Source organism: Thalassophryne amazonica, chromosome 11, assembly GCF_902500255.1.
Source record: "Thalassophryne amazonica chromosome 11, fThaAma1.1, whole genome shotgun sequence".
Taxonomy (NCBI): domain Eukaryota; kingdom Metazoa; phylum Chordata; class Actinopteri; order Batrachoidiformes; family Batrachoididae; genus Thalassophryne; species Thalassophryne amazonica.
Genome location: NC_047113.1, coordinates 49,038,139 through 49,063,305, shown reverse-complemented (window position 1 = coordinate 49,063,305; position 25,167 = coordinate 49,038,139). Strand labels below are relative to the sequence as shown.

The 25,167-nt window shown below is 42.0% G+C and overlaps 1 protein-coding gene across 7 annotated transcripts; it reads right to left on the bottom strand.

The window, feature by feature from the left end:
- On the bottom strand, positions 1-25,167 carry rnf44 (ring finger protein 44). Of its 7 annotated transcripts, none has more exons than XM_034181546.1 (11): positions 24,916-25,167; positions 15,468-15,661; positions 14,429-14,651; positions 14,094-14,261; positions 7,117-7,290; positions 6,805-6,966; positions 3,013-3,128; positions 2,769-2,856; positions 2,443-2,564; positions 2,251-2,350; positions 1-2,161 (listed from the first exon to the last, which is right to left on the bottom strand). In XM_034181546.1, exons 2-11 carry the CDS (start codon positions 15,572-15,574, stop codon positions 2,099-2,101), a joined length of 1,323 nt encoding a protein of 440 aa, XP_034037437.1. In that variant the 5' UTR covers positions 15,575-15,661; positions 24,916-25,167; the 3' UTR covers positions 1-2,098. The 7 variants fall into 7 exon arrangements, with proteins under 7 accessions (XP_034037437.1, XP_034037438.1, XP_034037435.1 ...); XM_034181547.1 differs by having other exon boundaries at positions 24,936-25,167; XM_034181544.1 differs by lacking the exon at positions 24,916-25,167 and adding an exon at positions 22,627-22,752.

Sequence of the window (25,167 nt, the reverse complement as noted above, 5' to 3'; positions counted from 1 at the left end):
TTTTCATGGCATCCTTTTCCATTTGAAATGGACTGTTATTTATTTTTATATAGCGAGAGGCCCTGAGTGATACTTTTTTTTTAAACTTACAATATATGCCAGCGAATAGATATGTACACGTAGGTTAATTCTCAAAGCTGTGGGTTTAACTCATTAAATGGCTTATTTTTTCTCTTGAAGGTGGCACACACGCCAAAGATACTCACATTCACTTAAAACTAAAGAAAAGACAAACAAAGGCAAGAACTCTTTCCACATAAAAACAAAAAAGTCACAACTGCCAGTTAGTGCTTAATGGGCAGTTACACACAAAAGTCAAAGCAAAAGCTCATGTGTTACGTTTCCCCAAGACTTTACACGCAAGTATTTATTTTTTATTTTTTTGGCGGGGATGGGGACCTCGAAGTCAGTGTTTCTATACGACTGAAAGCTCCACCTGTCGTTTAAACTCCTTTCGGTAGGAAGCAAGAAGTTGGCATAACTTGGAGCATCACCAGTGACTTCTACAAGGGTTTTCAACATTCTTCTGTCTTCATACTTTTATCTCAAAAAAAAAAATTGCATACACACTGAAGCTATACATAACAATTGCTCTTTTTACGACACCATTACTATGGCCTAAGACAATGACCTGACCAAGTTACCAGAACGCACACCGTACACAAACACTGTTAGTGCTCCGACTGTTTCCTTCAACAAAACTTCCTCTACAAGTGAAAACCAATAAATAAACCTTGTAAAAACGGCACACTTGTAAAACAAGCGGACACGACAAAAGTATTCTCAGGATTAGTAATAAGATTTGTGCTTGTCAAGGTCATAAGAAGGCAGATTTGAAATCTTGAACAGTAGGCTATATCTGTATAATGATTTGGCTCACAAACAAAGAAATAAAAAGCCCAGCCTCCCTAAAAGGGGAAGAAAAAAGTTCATTTAAAACTTGCCATCCACTGCACATATTGCTTTCCCGAGTGAGCCTCCCGGAGCTGCACGGAGTGAGCACAGCCGGAGGATCGGGACTTCCATCCTTTCGTTGCTGCCGCCGCGGTGGAACCTCATGCTAGTCTTCCCTCGCCGGTGCTTTCTAAATAAGCAAGCAGTTCTTTTTAGCACGTATCCTCTTTTTCTTAAATTGGATAATTTTGGTGGTAACGCTTGATTAAAATATTGCTAGTCTGAATCAACAGTTCATGCAAATCCTAGCATGCTGCCCTGTGTCCAGTGGTTACACAATGCATTGGTTCTTAGGACAGGACGTACACAATATGCACACGCACACTTGCCAGATGAACACAGCTGACGTGGAGGATGGTTGTAGCACTTGTGCAGTCAATGCTGGGCCAAACTCGGACAGACGGAGTCCGCTGACGCGGGGGGAGGGGGTGTTATGTGGGACGCAAGTTCACCCCCCCACAGCCACGTACCCCGTAACACCAGGCTTAAACAGAATCTGTCTTTAACCACAGCAAGTCACACTTTCACAACAGCATTGGCAAATCCAAACAAACACAGGGAAAAACTTGTGAAATGATTGATACATTATTGCAGAACATACTTATTAGCCACGTTTCCCAGCACCTACACAAACATGGGATCTGTGGTGGCGACACGCTGCCTCCAAACATAGAGCCACTCTGCAGTATTCCTATTATACGTCTGCAAAACGCAAAAAAATAAATAAAATAAAAAATGCTGTCCAGCCTTTCATCTTCCAAGCCCCCCCTCCCCAAACTAGTCATACACAACGAAAAAAAAAAACCCTCTCAAAATAAAGATGAAACCCTGTAAACAAAAGCAGCGAACAATGTACTGTTGGGAATATCTTTGGAATCTGCAACGAGGGGGCAGAGAAAGAACTGGCTGGCGACCCCAGGACTCTGGCTACACGCTGCAGTAGGCAGTGGGTTTCATGAGACGCACACAACGAAGCACAGCAGAGGTACAACAGGCTCCACAAACAATCCTGGATTGCTTATTGGTTAATGGGCAGGAGTAGTGGGTTGGTAAGCAATATTTACTGACGTGTCCCCAGCATCGGGACGGACTCTGGTGTGTGTGTGTGTGTGCGCCTTTCCAGTTCAGCACCCCGAGACGCTTCTCACTCCACCTCCCTGTGCACATCTGAAGCGTCAGCTCGGCAGATAGGACAAGTGCGATTGGTCTAGGCGTCAAAGAGAAAAGACAGTTAGTGTGCCGTCTACTAAGCAACTCATGCCTCTGGGTGTGCGACAGGAACTGGCGCCAACTCACCTTTAACCATTTATCCACACACTTGGCATGGAATTCGTGGTTACAAGGTAACACCCGAAGTAGCTGCCGGCACTCAAAGTCACTAAAGCACACGACACACCTGCAGGAAAGAGAAAAGTCCAGGACATAAGAGACATCTGATGAGTTCAATGTGGACGGAACAAAAACACGTGTGAGAGGACGGAGACTCACAGCGTTTGTTCGGACAAATGATTTTCTGAGTTGAATCTGTAGGATGGAAGTTGCTCTATGTCTGCCTTAGTAAGTCCGCGAGGTTTTGCTTCGCCAAGCCTCTCCGCCAGATTTAGTAATGCCTGCACAGACAGAACATACTGATGAGGGTTTACAGCCAGCAACATCCTGTGAGGCACAACACAGACAAGAGGTTTTTATTATTATTGTTATTATTATAGCTATTAGAGATGAAAACAACTATATTTCATGGAGGAGGTGTGAGGCCATTAACAGGTGACTGCTTTCAAATCTGTGGTCCAGAGCGGGTTTATTTATGACGCTACCTCATAGTTCTCCATCTCCACATCATCTACGTCCAAGTCTAGACTGATGGCTGGACCCACTGCTGTTGGAGGCACAGGAAGCATTGACCTGAGCAGTGAGGTGGAGACAGAAAACATAAAAAAATACAAAAATAAACAGGGATGCAAACCAGTGCTCCAACTGCAAGGCCAGAAACTGTGAAATTTGTCAATTGCAGTAATGTGACAGGAAACTGCAAAAAGTGTCTGTGCTGCAGGTACTCACAGGAAATACGGGAGGAAACCGGGGTAGTATGACGGAGGAGGTGGGGGAGGGGGGAGAGGCTGCTGTAACCGGTATCTCTGTCCACTCATTCGCCGGGGCATCATGTGGGGATATGGCTACGGGAAGATAAATCAATTCCACACATATATTAATGAACAGAAGAATGAAGTCTCTTTATTTTTAACATGTAAAACAAATTATATACACGAGAAATGATAGCAAAAGGACACAACAGAAATAAGATAAGACAAAACTTTACTGATCTCACAGAGGAGAAATTCACAAATATTACTACAATTCCAACACCGCCGACATTTCTCAACATTGCACCCAGTGAGTCAATACGTCAAACATTCTCGAGAAATGTTGCTTTCTCAGAATGCAAAAGATGGAGAACCACATCTTTTGCATTCTGAGACTGAAATTTTGTGGGTCAGGCTCAAAATTTCTCAATTGCCCCCAGGGCTCATTCACTCATCTTCAACTGCTTTCTTTTCCGGGTTCGGGGGCAACAGCTCCAGCAGGGGACACCAGACTTCCCTTTCCCATGTCACATTGACCACCTCTGCCTGGGGGATCCCGGGGCGTTCCCAGGCCAGTGTGGAGATATAATCTCTCCACCTAGTCCTGGGTCTTCCCCGGGGTCTCCTCCCAGATGGACATACCTGGAACACCTCCCTAGGGAGGTGCCCAGGGGGCATCCTTACCAGATGCCCAAACGACTTCAGCTGGCTCATTTCAACACGAAGGAGCAGCGACTCTACTCCGAGCCTCCCACGGATGACCGAACTTCTCACCTTATCTCTAAAGGAGACACCAGCCACCCTCCTGAGGAAGCCCATTTCGGCCGCTTGTACCCGTGATCTAGTTCTTTCGATCATGACCCAACCCTTATGACCATAGGTGAGAGTAGGAATGAAGATTGACCAGTAGATTGAGAGCTTCGCCTTTTGGCTCAGCTCCCTTTTCGTCACAACAGTACAGTAGAGGGAATGCAATACCGCCCCTGCAGCACCAATTCTCCGGCCAATCTCACGCTCCATTGTCCCCTCACTCATGAACGAGACCCCGAGGTACTTGAACTCCTTCACTTGGGGCAAGGCTGTATTCCTTACCCAGAGTAGGCAATCCATTGGTTTCCTGCTGAAAACCATGGCCTCAGATTTAGAGGCGCTTATCCTCATCCTAGCTGCTTCATAGTCGGCTGCGAACCGAACCAGTGAGTGTTGAAGGTCACCAGCCAATGAAGCCAACAGGACCACATCATCTGCAAAAAGTAGTGATGAGACCCTGAGTCCACCAAACAGGAAACCCTCGTCCTCCCGACTACGCCTTGATATCCTGTCCATGAATATCACAAACAGGATTGGTGACAAGGTGCAGCACTGGCAGAGGCCAACTTCCACTGGAAATGAGTCCAACTTACTGCCGAGCTCCCGAACACAGCTCTCACTTTGCAAGTACAGAGACTGGATGGCCCTGAGAAGGGACGCAATGTTGAAGAGATGTCTCAGCCAAGACAGTCCCTCCACACCCAGAGCCTTCAGCATTTCTGGACGGATCTCATCAACCCCGGAGGCCTTGCCACTGCGGAGTTGTTTGACTACCTCAGTGACTTCCACCAGGGAAATTGATGAAAATCCTCCATCAGCTTCCAGCTCTGCCCCTACTATAGAAGGCGCTTCAATCTGATGCAGCAGTTCCTCAAAGTGTTCCTTCCAGTGCCGGATTACATCCTCAGTTGAGGTCAACAGAGTCCCATCTTTGCTGTAGACAGCTTGGATAGTTAACCGTTTTCCCCTCCTGAGGTGCGTCAAGTCCGCCAGAAGCACTTTGGTGCAGACCGAAAGTCCTTCTCATTGGTTGCTCTGAACTCCTCCCACACCCGCTGCTTTGGCTCCCCCACAGCAGAAGCTGGTGCCCTTCGGGCCTGTCGGTACCTTACCACTGCCTCTGGAGTCCTCCGAGATAACATGTCCCGGAAGTACTCCTTCAGTCGGACGGCTTCCCTGACCACAAGTGTCAACCATGGTGTTCAAGGCTTGCCACCCCTTGAGGCACCTAAGGCCTTCAGGCCACAGCTGCCCACTGCAGCTTCAGCAATGGAAGCTTTAAACATTGCCCATTCTGGTTCAGTGCCCCCAACCTCCACAGGGGTGCTAGAGAAGCTTTGAAGGAGGTGTGAGTTGAAGATCTGTTGGACAGTGGGCTCTTCCAGACGTTCCCAGTTCACCTGCACTATCCGTTTGGGCTTACCAGGTCTGTCCAAAGTCCTCCCCCCACCTTCTGATCCAACTCACCACCAGATGGTGATCGGTTGACAGCTCTGCCCCTCTCTTCACCCGAGTGTCCAGAACATGCGACCTCAAATCAGATGATACGATCACAAAACCGATCATTGATCTTCGGCCCAGGGTGCTCTGGTACCATGTACACTTATGAGCATCCTTATGTTCGAACATGGTGTTCGTTATGGACAGTCCATGACTAGCACAGACGTCCAATAACAAACAATCATTTGGGTTTAAATTAGGGAGGCCGTTCCTCCCAATCACACCTCTCCAGGTGTCTCTGTCATTGCCCATGTGTGCGCTGAAGTCCCCCAGCAGAACAATGGAGTCCCTCACCGGAACCCCATACAGAACTCCATTCAGGGACTCCAAGAAGGCCGAATACTCCAAACTGCTGTTTGGTGTATACACATAAACAACAGTCAAAGTTTTCCCCCCACCACCCGAAGACGCAGGGAGGCGACCCTCTCGGACGTTAGTATTTGTATTTCACAGCCCCCAGGGCTGTGAAATGAAAATGGTGAAACCTGAGGAAAGTATGCAGGGGGTCTGGCGGGCGCAGCCCCCTGGAGCTTGGGTCTAACCAAATTAAATTTGTATCTAATGATACATTTTCAGCATCTCCTGGAAGAAAAAAAAAAATCTCAAAAGAAGTGCATATTTAAATTATCCTAGATTCAATCTTTCATTTGAACTGTCAGTGATAATGCTGAAATAACAGAATATGAAATGGAAGTAGAATACTGTAACGATTTTCCTTTAAACTGTAAACCAAATTATGCATTAACTCAGAACAATTTAACTAAATGATATTCATGAAGACTGAATAGATTGTTAAAGCATTGCAAAAACCATAGCTAAAGCTTGTAGAATATTTTGAAAATCATGGTAAAATATCAATTATCTGTTGTACAGATCAGTGTCCACGAATTTATAAAACTTGCACAATGGCATAAAAAAAAGAACGCTTTGCGATAGGCATTTTACAAACTCTGTGACAATCAGGATTACAGAGTACAACACTAACACTCCTCCCCCTCCTCCCCATGACAAAATCCACAGAATTCTGCAGTTTTCACAGCCCTGGCCCCCTGTATTTGACAAAAAACAAAAACAAAAAAAACTGCCAAGCCCAATACATGCAAAATTAAATGAGTTTCCTTTCATTTTGACCAATCTAAGCAGTACACCAATGTCTCCATTAATACGTGCTTGATTTGGCCTAAAAACACTTTCAACCAGTCTGCCATTGATGTAAAACACCAGTCAGCAAGCTAAAATTAGACAACCCATTGTTTAGCCAAAGTGAACCCAGTTTAATTAATTGTATCATTACCTGTGAGTAAAGTAAAAGCAGCTCAACATTTAAAACTTTTCTATTTTGGATTATCTCATTGCCCCCACTTGATTTCTGAAATTATAGTAAGTGAAAATGAAAGGCAAGTTATTTCATCTTGCTTTGGGGAAAATATGAGAATGAAAATATATCCGGCCATCTTACCACTCCAAAGGGAAGCTCCTGATGCAGAGGCTCTTGAGGAAGATACTGCAGGGGCAAAGATGGAGGCAGCGCTGGTGTATGGTGAGATGGAGGGTAGGAGAAAGTCCCTAATGAGTGCTGGTCCCCTCTAAGTTCAACTTCGTTCTCTACCCTCTGCAGAGGCTGAAAGGACAGAGGGGCACCCCAGACAAGAAGCCGCCATTATACTACTTACACACACGTATATTGTATTTGACAAGCCAGTGTGCGCAATCTCCATCCACTCCAAGTGTGACTGCATTCATAATCCGGTGTGTGCTGTGCACAGCTCACCATTCGTGGGTGCTGAGGCTGTAAAGGAACAAACTGGCTCAAAGGAGTAAGGTGTGGCGGCTGGTGGGAGGGCACAGATGGGGCTGGGTGCAATACAAAATGGTCGCTGGAAATCATGGGTGGGAAGGCCTGATAAGACACTGGCATGTGCTGCATGGCACATGCCTGTATGAGCTGCAAAGACAAAGACTTTTTAGAATTTGGTAACATATTTTTTTTTTGAATTTACATCCATCAAATGATCCTTGTATTTAAAGTTAGGCAGACAGAATAAAATGCATGTAGTAAACAAAAGCAATGGATTATTGTATTACCCGGACGACAAGTCAGTTTCTTCTTTGTTTTTAACTTGTTTAACTGGTACTGAAACATTTACTTTGAAGAAACTTATAGATGAAAAATACAGCATTATCATCTATGGCCACAAGATGGCACCATCTAAATGCACAAGCTTTTCCTTTATACTGATCTTAAAGAGGTACTGCAACTTACACTCCAGAACACAGGGAGGCAATAATGTACCATTAAGCTGGAGATAAACTGCCATAAAACAAGATCTGAATCAGAAAATTCAGTCTTTTAGAGAATTAGTGAAATTAATAAATCATACTGTCAAATGTAACTACCACACTCTTGGATACAGAGAGAGAATAACAGTTATACTACTCTGCACACCACTGGTTTGCACTTTGTAGAAAAGCCAGAACAGCAACAAAGAGGACAGTTAGACTATGGTAAGGTAAAGCAGGCCAATTAATGTAAAACTATAATGTAAAAGGGAAAAAGTACAATATTTTTAAATGTTTAAATCACATAAAGTAAATGTACACACATTTAGCTTCATGTTTTCATCTGCTCAGTAGCAACAAGAACCAGTTCGCTCGTGAGTTCTTTGTGAATCATACAATAACATTATTTAGCCCATTTGCTTTGAAATAATGGAAGAGTTCCTTTCCACAGCTCTCATTTCTTTGTTCTTTATTTCACTGACAAATCAATTCCAACGAGTATAACAAAGGATGTTGTATTATTTGAGCTCAAAAGTCTAAGATGAAGCAGGAGGCTTCTTGGAGGAGGCATGAAGCACGCACACACACACACACACACACACACACACACACACACACACACACACACACACACACACACACACACACACACACACACACACACACACACACACACACACACACACACACACACACACACACCTTCCTTTGCAGAAATGTTTCAGACTGACATTTCTCGTTAATGCAAATCTGCTGCATACTGACTGGAATTCACCAGTGCACTCATATTTCAGCATAAAGCAGGGGTGGTGGCCAAGTGGCTAGTGCGCTTAGATTTAGTGCAGAAGGTTCCCGGTTCAAACCCCATCCCTGCCGGTTTCTCCATACAATATGGAGTTGCATCAAGAAGGACATCCAGTGTAAAACCTGTGCCAATTCGACAAGCAAATCCACATTGGCTCTGCTGTGGCAACCCAAAGTGAAAACACCAGCCCATTTGCTTCTGCAATGTTTGCGTTATGAATAAAAGGGCAAATTAAATTTATGTTGGTTTTTGTTGCCTGAAACAGCAGCACCACATTTAAAAAACAAATGATTTACAGACCGGTGTGACATATTATTTTTTTATTTTTAGTTTTTCCCTCTTCATGGCACATTTTTGGACACATGCGACTAATACTCCAGCGTGACATATAGTTCAGACAGCATGGTACATAAAACCACAGCACTGAAAATGCGACTACAACACTAAATTAATCAACAACATAATAGAAAAGGGGCAACAATGTTATGTTGCTTTTGCCATGTTCATGCTCACTAAAACAAATAGCAGAGGCTTGGTTGTGTTTTTCACATACTTTCTTAGTTCCATGTTTGTATGTACAGTGGTCCCCCGTTTATCATGGGAGTTACGTTCTAAAAATAACCCGCAATAGGCGAAATCCACAAAGTAGTCAGCGTTATTTTTTTACAACTATAGATGTTTTAAGGCTGTAAAACCCCTCACTGCACACTTTATACACTTTTTTCAACAGGCATTAACATTTTCTTACTTTTCTCTCCTGTGTAAACACTCTTTTTTCTTCTGGGCGAGAAGATTATAAACAGACATACGCAGAACACAATGCGCGTGCTCTCCCTTCACTCACTGCCTCCGGGGGTACGGATGCGGGACCGGCTGCGGTTACCGAGACCATGCAGCGGGTGCTGCAGATTTTTCCGCAAGAAGTCTATCCTTGCGGGCTGGCAGAGTGCTCCGCATCAAAACATCGAGTGTAGTCTCTGGACCTGTTGCCAGACTTGTCCGCAGCACCGCACAGCAGACGGGGGCGGTGTGAGTGGCCCACTGCCGAGCCCACAGACTCAGTAAGCGCATCGGAGGCAGAGAGAGCAATCGCAATGATGCCAACCGGTGCCGCAACCGGCCCGCCTGATAAGGACGCAGAACACAATGCGCTGTCAAAAAATAAAATAAACTAAAATAAAATTTAAAAAAAGCAGCATGCAAAATTGCACAAAAAAAAAAAAAAAAAAATCTGCGAAACTGCGAGGCTGCGAAAGGTGAACCGCGTTATAGCGAGGGACCACTGTACCATATTTCCATGTGGTAAATATTGAATAGTAATAAAAAAATATATCTATAAAATCTAAAACAGCTGCAGCGACAGGTGACAATAAAGAACAAACAAACTGCAAACAGAAAAAAATGCAATCTTGGCAAAAAGTCCCCAGCAAGTTACAGTTCAGAAGGTAAAGGAGCATTATTTGGCAAAAACAGAGATGCTAACATTTCTTCTACGTTATTTGTGGTGTCAGCAACGACACACCCGAGCAGTTTTGGAATTATAAATCAATTGATGCCCACACTGAATTGACCAGCGGCTGGGTGCAAGATCTGCACATTTTTAAATGCACCAACCAGAAGACCATCGTGCACACAAATGTCGGTCAGCAATCGTTCTGTGCCTCTCACGGTCACACACAGGTCGTCGTTATCACCACCTCAAACAACAAAGTGACTTATTTAAATACTTATTTGTTGTTTCTATAGGTGCACTGACACAAACATGCCTGTAACTCACGCAATAGCATGAATGTCGTTGTGACGATCCCACCCCGTGTTCACAGCTGGACACCGTTCTTTGTTCTACTGGCTGTCACGTGCTCTGCGCTGGACGCTGTGTATATAAATGAATTATTTTGTGGCAGATTAATCATTTCTTTCTGCAAATTGGCCGTTGAAAATGGCTCTAATCGCATCTTGAATCAGAGGAGGCTGCAGCTGGAGCCGTTCGTGCACGCCTAACTACCCGCAGAATGCATTTTGAGCCATCTAAAAAGGTAATTATTTGTCATGTTTACATTGTCGTGGCTTGGTAAAACAATTGTGTTCTTTCCTTCTTGTGTGCAGCTGTTAAAGTATGTTTATAACAGATTTAACTTCTTGTTATAATCCTTCAAACGAGCTGCGCTCTGATGTGATCCGCTGACGTCACCATTCGCACTGTTCACTTCTTCTTTACTCCACTTGACGAGCTGCACGTACTGTTGGAGATCAAATTGCGCCACATACAGTGGGGAACATAAGTATTTGACCCCTGTCAGTTTTGCAGGTTTTCCCACCTACAAAGAATGGAGGGGTCTGTAATTTTTATCATAGCTACAATTCAACTGAGAGACAGAATCTAAAAAATCAAAAAAAAATTTAAAAATCCAGAAAAATCACATTGTATGATTTTTAAATAATTAATCTGCATTTTATTGCATAAAATAAGTATTTGAACACCTACCAACCAGCAAGAATTCTGGCTCTCACAGACCTGTTAATTTTTCTTTAAGAAGCCCTCTTATTCTGCACTCTTTACCTGTATTAACTGCACCTGTTTGAACTTGTTACCTGTATAAAAGACACCTGTTCACACACTCAATCAATCACACTCCAACCTGTCCACCACAGCCAAGACCAAAGAGCTGTCAAAGGACACCAGGGACAAAACTGTAGACCTGCACAAAGCTAGGGTGGACTACAGGACAACAGGCAAGCAGCTTGGTAGAAGACAACAACTGTTATGATTATTTATTAGAAAGTGGAAGAAACACAAGGTGACTGTCAATCTCCCTCGGTCTGGGATTCCATGCAAGATCTCACTTTGTGGGGTAAGGATGATTCTGAGAAAGCTCAGAACTACACAGGAGGACCTGGTCAATGACCTGAAGAGAGCTGGGACCACAGTCACAAACATTACATTAGTAACACATGATGCTGTCACGGTTTAAAATCCTGCAGGGCAGCAAGGTCCCCCTGCTCAGGCCAGCACATGTCCAGGCCCGTTTGAAGTTCACCAGTGACCATCTGGATGATCCAGAGGAGGCATGAGAGAAGGTCATGTGGCCAGATGAGACCAAAATAGAGCTTTTTGAAATCAACTTCACTTACCATGTTTAGAGGATGAGAACAATCCCAAGAAAACCATCCCAACTGTGAAGCATGGGGGTGGAAACATCATACTCTGGGGCGCTCTTCTGCAAAGGGGACAGGACGACTGCACCGTATTGAAGGGAGGATGGATGGGGTCAGTTATTGCCAGACTTTGGCAAACAACCTCCTTCCCTCAGTAAGAGCATTGAAGATGGGTCATGGCTGGGTCTTCCAGCATGACAATGAACCCAAACACAAACCCAGGGCAACTAAGGAGGGGCTCCGTAAGAAGCATTTCAAGGTCCTGGAGTGGCCTGGCCAGTCTCCAGACCTGAACTCAATAGAAAATCTTTGGAGGGAGCTGAAATTCCAAACCTCAAAGATTTGGAGAAGATCTGTATGGAGGAGTGGATCAAAATCCCTGCTGCAGTGTGTGAAAACTTGGTCAAGAACTACAGGAAACGTCTGACCTCTGTAATGGCAGACAAATGTTTCTGTACCAATTGTTAAGCTCTGTTTTTCTAGGGGATCAAATACTTATTTTATGCAATAAAATGCAAATTAATTATTTAAAAATCATACAATGTGATTTACTGGATTTTTTTTTTAGACTGTCTCTCACAGTTGAAGTGTACCTACGATAAAAATTACAGACCTCTCTATTCTTTGTAGGTGGGAAAACCTGCAAAACCAACAGGGAGTCAAATACTTATTTTCCCCACTGTAGCACGACATTTGTGCGTGAAAGATTTTTTGAACATTTCAAAATTCTTTGCGCAAAGCATGCACCGGCGCCCCTCTGGCGCCTGTCTGCACCAGTTAAAGACGACTTTACTGTCCAGCACGACACAAGTCATGCTATTGTGTGAATCAAAGGCATGCTTGTGTCAGTGGACCTTATGCTTCTACTCCTCTTTGTTAGCTCGGCAGTTTGAGCTGCTTGGTGCCGTTTCCAAGCAGGAAAGTTGAAGTTTTTAAGTCCATACCCTCATGGTTTTCCACTGCGATCACATGAATGGTTGTAGCATTTCAAAACACAACAGTTCTCAATTTTGAAATCTTAACTTTGTAACCCAACAGTGAGGGTTATTTCGGGTATTATATGCTAATGTATAGTCTGAGTACACTAAAGGGCCACAATGCATTGCGTTGCTGCCGACATCACAATCCCGTGCTCAGGGCTGTGAAATGAAAATTGTGAAATCCGAGAAAAATTTGCGGGGGGGGGGGGGGGGGTACAGCTCCCCAGGAGCCGGGGTCTAGGGCCCTGTGGGGCCCCAGAATTAAATTTTTATCTAATGATACTTTTTTAGCATCTCCTGGAAGAACAAATCTCAAAATTGGTGGATATTTAAATGATCCTATATTCAACCTTTTATTTGACGTGTCAATGATGATGCTGAAATAACAGAATATGACCTGGAAGTAGGACCTGGAATGATTTTCCTTTTCATTGTAAACCAAATTATGTATTAACTGTATGAACAATTAAACTACATTAAATTTATTAAGACTGAAAAGACTGTTACAGCATTTCAAAAACCACAGCCAAAGCTTGGAGAATATTTGGAAAATCATGGTAAAATATTAATAACATACATTATAGTAAAAAGTCACTTATATTGTTGTGTAAATTCATGCAGCCTAAATCCATTCAAAGCCACAATGTCTTTTCTACAATGAAAGAAAGTCTAGATTACCGAAAAAAGTCACATAATCTTGTCTAAAATCCTGTTTGAACAGCAGAATGTTTATTTTCCAGGGAGATAAAAATTCTTACCGTGTTTTCTGAGAGGGCACAGTTCACTTTTCCCATTTCTTTTATCTTTCAGGTGTGTTGATGAAGCCAGCGACGATTCCATGGATTCTTGTCCTTCTAAGACTTTTTCTAACCGTCTTTCTCGCCATATTCTCTCTGTGCGACATCGCTCTGTGACACAGACATGCTGCACAAATCTTCTTTTAAAAACTTGAAAGCTCTAAAAGTTTGGGATGTCACCATGCTAAGTTTAGCTTAAGCGTCGCACAGGAGCCACACAGCGTCGCCGCAGCAACCAACCAGTCCTGCTTTACGACAACTGTCGTAACAGCTATGCTTTGAGTGGCATTTTTCAACTCCGCGGATCCGAGGAAACTGATTTGTATCTGTAACACACAGATCAGTGTCAGCGGACTTATAAAACTTACAAGATGTCGTAAAAAAAGAGAACGCTCTGCGATAAGCATTTTAAAAACTCGCGATGTTCACGATTAAAGAGTACATCACTAACACCCCCCCATGGTGAAATCCGCGGAATCCCACGGCTCCGCGGAGTTTTCACAGCCCTGCAAGCTCTATTGTGGGAAATGCTGAAGTAAATTCAAACACCCTGGCCTGCAGAGTTTCCATAAACAACATGAAACAAATTTGCGTTGCACTGAGCTAACAGCAAGTCCACACAAATCCTGTACGTAAACTGCACCAGCTAATTTGACAGTCATGAACAGTGACAGACTGCGTGCACAACATGGATGCCACTGACATTTGGGCTCTTCCTTTTCAAACTCACAGGAGGAGGAAGGCAGCAGAGCAGAGAGAGCTGTCCGCTGAACATTACCGAGCATCCTGGGAGCTGCTGAGTGTTGCAACCCGGAAGGGGCTGCCCGGTGTGGATGGGAAACCCATGGGTCGTCACCGTCGTAACTGTGTATGATATTGGAATGGATCCATGGTGCATCTTTTGAGAAAAGAGGTGGGGACATGGGTGACTCCAAAAAAAGGTATTACCTAACACAGAATTCTATCTTCAAAAACAACATTACACTAAATTCAGATGTGAAAGCAAGCCATTGTGTATTTAATTATCATGAATTAAACCCATGGAGTTGTTCTAGTTCTTATTACCTGGTCATGTAGATCCACCATGATTGGGCTCTGCTGAGGCAGCTGAGCAGCTGGGTGAAGCATGCGTGGCGGTGTGCTGGTGTGGCTGTATTGTCTGGACTCATCTAAAGGAACCTGTTGTTGATGCTGTGAGAAAAGCAGATGATGGAAGTTCTCATCCTGGAGTAGGGAAGTGTGCAGTACAGGCCTGTCTCGTCTCCCCCACTGGCGTCTCACTGGTGGGCTGGAAGAGGACATTAAAAATGTATCGATTGCCACAAATTGTTCAACACATTCTGTAACTGTCCTTTCATGAGAGGGATCATCAGGGCGTGTGGCTGCTTTTGCATGAGGTGTTAATTGCAATATTTAACCCTTTAAGACTTAGAGTGTTTTAGAGCACATAACTACACACCCAAAAGTAAAGCTCATTACGTGACAACCGAGTCATTTACTCTGAAACAAGTGAAAAAAAAAAAAACCCTTTTAACATTTCAGGAACATTAACTGGTTTCAAGTTTTCAGGGTCTTACTCCAATTAAGGGAGTGTGATAATTCGCTGAGAAATAATTCTAAAACATCACAAGCAATGCTTCCAGTGTGCTGGGCCACTTTTGTAAGTTAACATCTATGTGACTGTTTGGCTCTAAAAACGAACCACAAGAGACAATCAGCTTAACTCCACTTCAAGCTACTTGGGAAGAAACCCACCTTAAGAATGGATGTACGCATGTAAAGTGCCAAAGTCATCAGGTGTAGGTATTTGTCCAAAACAGACAAAGGCATCTGTCCAAATGCAGAAAATTGGATGTTTCTAATTTGTTTTAGTTAATGTTAGGAAGTTGGTGTCTTTCCAGCCATATTCGGTTTTGTAAAATATTTGTAACTCAAGTGTTTCATATTTTAATTACTGCTGATACAACAAATCTACCTGACAAGGCAAAATTTAGTTGGTACTGCCTGAAAGCCTTCTATCTCTAATTCTAATAGTTTTAGATTAGACCCCACTGACTAACTAAAATCTATTAAATTTAAATAAGAAAACGTGTAGTCTTTATACCTTCTCCTGAGATGCACTGGAACGTTGCAGGGCTCTCCAAGGAACCTCCTTGGGTTTAAGGGGGCTGTTGGTGGCAGCCTATTTACTGCTATTTCCCATGGTCGCATTGGTGACGTCGTGCAGACGAGTCACACTCTGGGAAAGGAAACTGTGCACTGGAGGCGCAATTATTTTTGCCTCTGATTGTCTTAAACCTGGAAAGATACAATTAATATATTGTCAAAACTGCTTATGTTAGTAGAGATTCAGACATCAAGTTTAAAAAAAAATGCCAGAAAGTACTATGTATAGTCTCAAAACACAGAAGTGGCAAAAAGCTAGCATACACCATTCATAAACAAATCTAAATAATTAAAACCCACCTTTAAAAAGACAGGAATTTTAAAGGATGCTCAAACAAAGAAAATTCAGGAGGGAAATAAAATGTTACAAACATCATGGAAAAAGTGTGGCATGTTCACCTTTTATTTGTTCAAACAGTCCATAACCAATGTCTTCTTTATAGTCTGACTGATGTATCAGTTGGCCAACAATATCAGCCAAAATGAGCCTTTTACAAATAGATCAGTATCTGCCTTATATTTGCCGATATGAAAACTTTTACCAAATAAACAATGCAGAAAACATTTTTGTCTGTTGGAAATTGTGTCATTACTTAGTTTGTCCAACAGGGAGCTCTCAGACAACATTGCTTAAAATACTGTCAAGCAGGGCTGGGATACAAGAGACAGAGGCAAAGTGAAAAGCTGCCATTCAGTTTCAATCAGAGTGGGAATTTTAAAGTGACAAGAGATAAGTGGTTACTATGCCACCAGGTAGGCGGGGAAAAAACAGAAGAGATGTCTGTTATATGCAAATGCTGAGCAATGTGATACGGCGACTGCCAATCTGAGTGAAGGCAGCCTGACATTAGTTGTTATTTATACAGTAGTTACAATATAACTTGCCTAAACAGTCATCGTATAAACTGGACACTCGCACTTTTGTACCAATTCCTTTGTATGGGTTTTCCATATTTAAACACCGTACATACCAGATTTTGTATGACAGATTTTCGCTCATATCGGACAAAACGTCCTGCCCCATTGCAATGTATTTCCATTAAAAATCCCTTGTATGTACCGGACAGATCAGTCTGGAAGTGCCCAGCCACAACAAAGGCATGAAATGAAATTCACCACTGACAATCATTCGAGGAAAGTGGCTACTGTATTTCCTTGATTAAAAGCCAGGGCTTTTATTTTTTCAAACTGCCCTCAGATCCAGCACCTAAACGAGGCAGTCCATTACTCAAGGTCAGCGATTATTAACAAAATGCTGCTTGCTGCCTGCACTATAACAATCCCTATGTGAGGTAAATCAAAGACACCTGCTTTAGATCAGAGCCCTCTGCGTGGTTGCAAACCCACCCCCTATTTTAATAGTTTTTGCAGTGCATCTGCAGATTACATTTCGATCAAGGATCAAATACATTTGGCAGAAAAGTCTTTACAACACAGAGTCAAAAATACGCTTAAATGATTTGCAATTCACGGAGGGAAACTGCATATAACAGTAACAATGGTTTGGAGGTTGACTGCTTCCCCTTCGAGTTGCACGAGGGATGCTGGGAAGCACACAGCAACAGCCAATCAGTAAAGCAGAGCCACACAGTGACATCTGCTGGCTGCTCTCTCGAACAAAATAATCCAACATAGCACAAAATGCTCCAAAACAGCTTATTTCTGTATAAATCCATACTTCTCATATATTTTGTAAAGGTTACGGAGAAATAAACACTTTTAAATCTAAAAACTATGCTTTTGAAACCAGATAACACCTCTGAAGTGATTTATAAGACATCTTACAGATGTTAATTTGTACATCTATCACGGGAGGTCAAAAGAAATTTCCAGTAATTATAAAACCTCATGCATGCACACACTTCCTCCTGCAGCTTTAAAAGGAAAATAAAGTATTTGTTATGGAATTCCCCCCCCAAGTAAATATATTCTGTTCATTAAAATGAGCTGTAATTTCGCAACACGTTTAAAAAATAAACATATATTCTAATGCTTGGATTTCAGTAGAAAATAAAATTTGTCAGTTTTATGAAATTTGAAAAGCTGTACAGCTTTAAATTAAAGTTGTATGGCCTTCGGGTTTATTAAGATTTAAGTAATGAAAAGAATTTTCTTTGGAACCACAATTATTTTATTTATTAGCCTTTAAATAGGGGATTCATAATATAACATTGCCAATATGATCAAAATTTGCCTTGTCTGTAAAAAATGAATAGTTGTAGTGAAGGGAAAGAAATTCAAACAAACAAGATGGCCTTGAACTATGTTCAGTAGCGACCCATACAGTCTACGATAGTGACCATAGCAATGTCATCGATCATGTTGGGACTCCCCTGACTTGTGTGAGGGATGCTGAGAAGCACACACTGAAGGCCAATCAGACAAGGGAGGCATGGCAACAGCATCTGGCTACTCATCCAAACAAAATAAACCAAGAAGGCAGAAATCGTGCCAAAACAGCTTAGTTCTGTATAAATCTGTTTCTCACATATTTTGTAAGTTACAGAGAAATAAACATTTCTAAATCTAAAAACACTGTTTGCAACCAGGTAACACATCTGATGTGATTTACAAGACATCTCAAGGCACCTTGACACCCGCACTGCAGCGCAATTCATCGCGCCAATATGCGTCCCGATTTGTCCCGCCTCACGCCACGCTATATAAAATAAGAGCAATCAGAGATTTCTGACGTCCACCAATCCGGATCCCCTCCAAAATTTAGTGGAGTCTTCAGGCTCTAATATCTATCCGTGGTGCAAATTTGGTGAGAATATGTGAAGTAGTTTGGACATAATGCTTCAATCAATCAATCAATCAATTTTTTTATATAGCGCCAAATCACAACAAACAGTTGCCCCAAGGCGCTTTATATTGTAAGGCAAGGCCATACAATAATTATGTAAAACCCCAACGGTCAAAACGACCCCCTGTGAGCAAGCACTTGGCTACAGTGGGAAGGAAAAACTCCCTTTTAACAGGAAGAAACCTCCAGCAGAACCAGGCTCAGGGAGGGGCAGTCTTCTGCTGGGACTGGTTGGGGCTGAGGGAGAGAACCAGGAAAAAGACATGCTGTGGAGGGGAGCAGAGATCGATCACTAATGATTAAATGCAGAGTGGTGCATACAGAGCAAAAAGAGAAAGAAACAGTGCATCATGGGAACCCCCCAGCAGTCTACGTCTATAGCAGCATAACTAAGGGATGGTTCAGGGTCACCTGATCCAGCCCTAACTATAAGCTTTAGCAAAAAGGAAAGTTTTAAGCCTAATCTTAAAAGTAGAGAGGGTGTCTGTCTCCCTGATCTGAATTGGGAGCTGGTTCCACAGGAGAGGAGCCTGAAAGCTGAAGGCTGTGCCTCCCATTCTACTCTTACAAACCCTAGGAACTACAAGTAAGCCTGCAGTCTGAGAGCGAAGCGCTCTATTGGGGTGATATGGTACTACGAGGTCCCTAAGATAAGATGGGACCTGATTATTCAAAACCTTATAAGTAAGAAGAAGAATTTTAAATTCTATTCTAGAATTAACAGGAAGCCAATGAAGAGAGGCCAATATGGGTGAGATATGCTCTCTCCTTCTAGTCCCCGTCAGTACTCTAGCTGCAGCATTTTGAATTAACTGAAGGCTTTTTAGGGAACTTTTAGGACAACCTGATAATGAATTACAATAGTCCAGCCTAGAGGAAATAAATGCATGAATTAGTTTTTCAGCATCACTCTGAGACAAGACCTTTCTGATTTTAGAGATATTGCGTAAATGCAAAAAAGCAGTCCTACATATTTGTTTAATATGCGCTTTGAATGACATATCCTGATCAAAAATGACTCCAAGATTTCTCACAGTATTACTAGAGGTCAGGGTAATGCCATCCAGAGTAAGGATCTGGTTAGACACCATGTTTCTAAGATTTGTGGGGCCAAGTACAATAACTTCAGTTTTATCTGAGTTTAAAAGCAGGAAATTAGAGGTCATCCATGTCTTTATGTCTGTAAGACAATCCTGCAGTTTAGCTAATTGGTGTGTGTCCTCTGGCTTCATGGATAGATAAAGCTGGGTATCACCTGCGTAACAATGAAAATTTAAGCAATACCGTCTAATAATACTGCCTAAGGGAAGCATGTATAAAGTGAATAAAATTGGTCCTAGCACAGAACCTTGTGGAACTCCATAATTAACTTTAGTCTGTGAAGAAGATTCCCCATTTACATGAACAAATTGTAATCTATTAGACAAATATGATTCAAACCACCGCAGCGCAGTGCCTTTAATACCTATGGCATGCTCTAATCTCTGTAATAAAATTTTATGGTCAACAGTATCAAAAGCAGCACTGAGGTCTAACAGAACAAGCACAGAGATGAGTCCACTGTCCGAGGCCATAAGAAGATCATTTGTAACCTTCACTAATGCTGTTTCTGTACTATGATGAATTCTAAAACCTGACTGAAACTCTTCAAATAGACCATTCCTCTGCAGATGATCAGTTAGCTGTTTTACAACTACCCTTTCAAGATTTTTTGAGAGAAAAGGAAGGTTGGAGATTGGCCTATAATTAGCTAAGATAGCTGGGTCAAGTGATGGCTTTTTAAGTAATGGTTTAATTACTGCCACCTTAAAAGCCTGTGGTACATAGCCAACTAACAAAGATAGATTGATCATATTTAAGATCGAAGCATTAAATAATGGTAGGGCTTCCTTGAGCAGCCTGGTAGGAATGGGGTCTAATAAACATGTTGATGGTTTGGATGAAGTAACTAATGAAAATTAGTTCAAAGCTTATATAAAGTGAAATCTTGATCCAGATCACCTCCAAAATTCAGTAGAGTTTTCCACTGCCTAATATATATCTGTGGTGAAAATTTGGTGAGAATCGTGAAGCAGGTTTTTTTTTTTTTTACGTAATCCTTCAAAGCCTATATAAAGTGAAATCTTGATCCAGAATCCGGATCACCTCCAAAATTCAGTGGAGTCTTCCGTGGCCTAATATCTATCTGTGAGGCAAATTTAGTGAGAATCTGTGAAGTAGTTTTGACGTAATCCTTCAAAGGCTATATAAAGTGAAATCTTGATCCAGAATCCACAGCCAGCTCACCTCCAAAATTTAGCGGAGTCTTCCAGTGCCAAGTACTTATCTATGATGCAAATTTGTTGAGAATCCGTGAAGTAGTTTTGACACACTCCTTCAAAGCCTACATTAAGTGAAACTTTGAATCAGAATCAGGATCCAGATCACCTCCAAAATTTAATGGAGTCTTCCATGGCCTAATATGTATCTGTGGTGAAACGTTCATCAAAATCCGTGCAGTAGTTTTGACACAATCCTGCTAAAAGGCAGACAAACAAATAAATAAGTAAATGCAGACGATCTTATTACATTCATGGCGGACGTAATAATAATTTCGTAGCCAGATGCATTTGCTTTCAGAACTTAGCTGATGAAACCATTTTCTCATCGCTCCCAGAATCACAGAGGAATTATCTACAGCTACAGGTTGTTTCGTGTGTGTCATGAGGTGGAGAATGCATTTGGAATACTGTCTCAAAGGTAGTAATTTATTATTATATATATATATATATATATATATATATATATATATATAGTAATGGATTGTAAAACAGTTGCATTTTCATCCCGTCTTATGAGTTAGATAATATATCTGTAAAGTTATGTTTACTATAAATGTACCATCTCATCATAACTGTTCAGATGCCATGTGTTCAATGACACGCAGCAATACGCAGTGTTTCTAAATAGGTTGTGTAATGTTCATGACTAGTTCACACAATTGGCACGAAATTAATGAGTGCCAGAAATTTTGATCATGTCAAAATCTTCTTTGCACACTGGCATGTAGCCGCACACAGTTCATGCACAGTTTGCAATGCATTTACTCACTGGCACGCAAGATTGGGTGCCAATGCAGGGATCAAATTCGTGCAAGTATCAAGTTGCCTTTACGGATGTTAGTAGGCATTCCCAGTCATCACGCAAAGTCAAAGGTCATTTCTGGTCATTTTAAAACCTCATGCATGCACACACAGTTCCTCCAGAAAACAGTGTTAAAAGGAAAATAGGTAAATATATTCTCTTCATTAAAGTGATGTGCAATTTTGCAACGTGTTTCAAAGTATTTTCAGTTTTGTGAAGTTTTAAAGGCTTACAGCTTTAAATAGTGGGCAAGTGTTAAGCTGTTTACAGTGACATTGAGATCAAAATAAAATCGCATTTGTAAGACATTACAACGATGCCGCAGTTACAGTTAGGTTCGAAATTTCACCCGCATGTTTAAAAAATAAAATCAGAAATGAATGCATCTGCCACTGTGTACTGTCGCTGTACTGTGCCTGAACAAAAACATGGTGAGCCATGTGCTCAAAAGACAAAGCAACAACAAAAGACTGTGGAGGTAAAGCGGGACAACACAAGTGAGGCGCTCATCGCCGTTACACGGTTTTAAAACCAGCACGGCAATTTGCACGGAAAAAATAAAGAACATTTAAATAAATAAATGGTTTTTTTTCTTCGCTGCAGCACCCGGTAGTTCCTTGTTAGCAGGATAAAACCCAGCGTCCCCCTTGAAGGAGAGAGCTAGCTAATTTTAGCAAGGCTAATTAACGTTTCGGCTGCGTTAATAAAGTAGTTAATACACGATCGCGACAACCGCCCCACTTATCGAATATTATTCGATGCACACAACTAATAGTTTACAGTTAACCCCAAAAGACAGACTCGAGCGCTGAACATGCAACCGTAGTGCGCTATCGGTTACCAACAACACATCCCAAAGCTAGCAGTTATTAGCTAACATTTGCTCGGTAAGAAGGGAGCCCGGTAAGTGTCTGGTAGCAATAACGTATTCACTAACACGAAGCAGTCCATAATCATGCATGCTTGATGTAAAACGCAGTTACCTGACTCTCAGACGGCTTCTATTTTTCCCGATATCGGTAGCTCTTTGATAATGTCCTCGAGAGCGCTGCTATTAGCCTGCTAACGCTAGCCAGCTAAGAGCCGTTTCCAACTGCACCGGGCATCCGTCCTGTCAAGAAACCGCAAAACGTCCACTTAACAGCAGAGTTACCTGAGTAACACATACGTTTATATTTGCCCAAAGATGCCGGTAGCTTTCCAGCAACAGAAAATAGTACTTGGCGCGTGTATGTTCTTGAAATGCATTGTTTTGAGGTAGCCACGCCCTTTTTCAGTCTGACCAATGAGCGAGCTCCAAACACAGACAGCAGACATCCAAAGCTTTCAGCCAGTAAACACCACAGTAAATCTGTGTTAAACACATCCTCTGTGTGATCACAACACAAGTCACTGTGGATTGTTTATATAAGTCTATAAATATTTGGAAAAGCATTTTTTTTCGGAGAAGCTTGATCACTGCAAGAAATTCTCTATTTTGTTAATGGATTGTTCACACATTTTAATAGTAGGTCTGCAAAATCAGTTGACACCTGGAAAGGTCTCACATTTGAGCTTGAAATTAGTCACTTGCCTCCTATGCTGCTTCAACGCCCTGATGCCCCTTTTTATTTCACTATAATCACAGCAGTTTGTCATGGGATGCCTTACAAAGTGACAGAATACTGTCCAGTAGTAAAAGTAAGTCCCTTCGGCTGCTCCCTTGTTTTCACTCGGGGTCGCTTCAGCAGATCCGAGTTGGGCCTGCATGTTGATTTGGTACAAGTTTTATGCTGGATGCTCTTCCTGATGCAACTCCATACTACATGGAGAATGGGCAGGGGTGGGTTTTGAACTGGGAGCCTTCCGCACTGGAAACAAGAATACTAATACAATAACATGCTTTTGGAGGGCGGTATGCATTTTCAGAGGCCTGACGCCCAAAATGACAGACATTGGCCCAAGTTAGACAAGGGCGAATATCTGTCATTGCAGGCAACGGCATGGACGGAGGGACTCAGAAAATGCACCGCACGACAAATGCATGTTATTTGCATTATTATCACTTTTTACTGAGATACACAACACGTAACGCGTACATAAAAAGTTGGCTCACTTTAACTTTTGTTGTGTTGGCTGGCGCGCGCTGCTCTCCAAATTCGGCAGTGCGTCCTCATCAAGCTGGCTGCTTTAGCTGCTGTTCATTGTCATACTATCCATAAGAAAATCATCTGGAATATCCATATTGGGACCAACACACTTCTCGCCTTTTTATCTTTTCCTCTGCAGACAGTTTTTTTTTTCCCACTGCGGACGTCATTTGTTTATGCACAGCGGGCGGGTATAGCCAGGTATTGTCGACGTAAATCTACGATACCAGCCTAGCAACGCTCCGGTAAAGTGATAATACTGTCCAATAGTCACTTTGTTTATTCTTTTAGGTGGTCTTCTGCACTGTTTACAAAAATCACATTTTTACAGTTATTTAATTATGGAAGTAATTCCGTAGCCATTAAACGTCTGTGAAACCATAATAATAATAACTATATATATATATATATATATATATATATATATATATATATATATATATATATATATATATATATATATATATATATATATATATATATATATATATATATATATACACACACACACATCTCACAGTGAAAGCCACCTCTCTGAGATCTTGCAAAATTTGAAACCTCAATAGGGTGAATTGATTGCAGGTTACGGAGAGTGTTGCAAGTCTCATTCTTCAGTTATATGACTGGCAACTGTCTGTGCGGTCATGTGTCAGGCAGTGCACCTACAATGAAATCAAGTGTTTTTAAACTTGATTTTTACATATATAAAAAAATAACTTGACAGTTCAGGTATTTTTTCTGTTTCATAATGAAACAAAAATGGGATTTCTCTGTTTCTCTGAAATAGGAATGTTTGAACATCTGGATTTTTTGGAGATGCTCCCTCAAAAACAATGACTGAAGAAAAAAAAAATCATCAGTATTTCCCCAAAGCAAAACTGCTTTTTAATGATTTTCCAGGAACTCAGCGTGCTTAGGTCAAACCATAGACTCTATGGGTCAAACACTATGCTTTTCGTTTTTTTATCAGACTGTTTTGTCACTGGAGGCCACAGTGTTCTAAAGACTGGTTATATATATATAATTATAAAAATTTTTCCTGTGCAGGATCAAGTGAGCAAGTCTGCATCGACTGTGCCTGCAAACAAACACTATGTTATCACAAAGCAATGCTTGCAGCTGTAATGCATTATTATCAGTGTCACACATGTTGCCCTGAGGATGATGCAGGAGTTAAATGGGCCCACTTGAATGTAAACATTCCAGCATCACAGCAAAACAAGGAGGGGCTGGAGGCTGCACGTCTCGTCGCCTCCAATAATCTCCACCATTCACTTAAGGGAGGGGGAAGGGGGGCTAACAACTTAAAAAAGGAGGGAGTTTTTTACCTGATTGTTAATATGCGAACATTAGATGATATTCTCCTTTTATGCTCACATCTCGTCATCCTAACTGCGCCATCCACTGCGCTGAAAAAAGAAAAGGCGCCTACTGCTTCCTATTACAAAGAGCGCGTTCTCTTTTGTTTACTAAACGTCTTCATGGCTTTCAGATGCCCCGACTGATTTCCGTAACGGTCACTTTTCTGTTGTTTTGGTCTTTCCGCAGTTCCTTGTTACATCCGCTTTCCTGCGCATTTC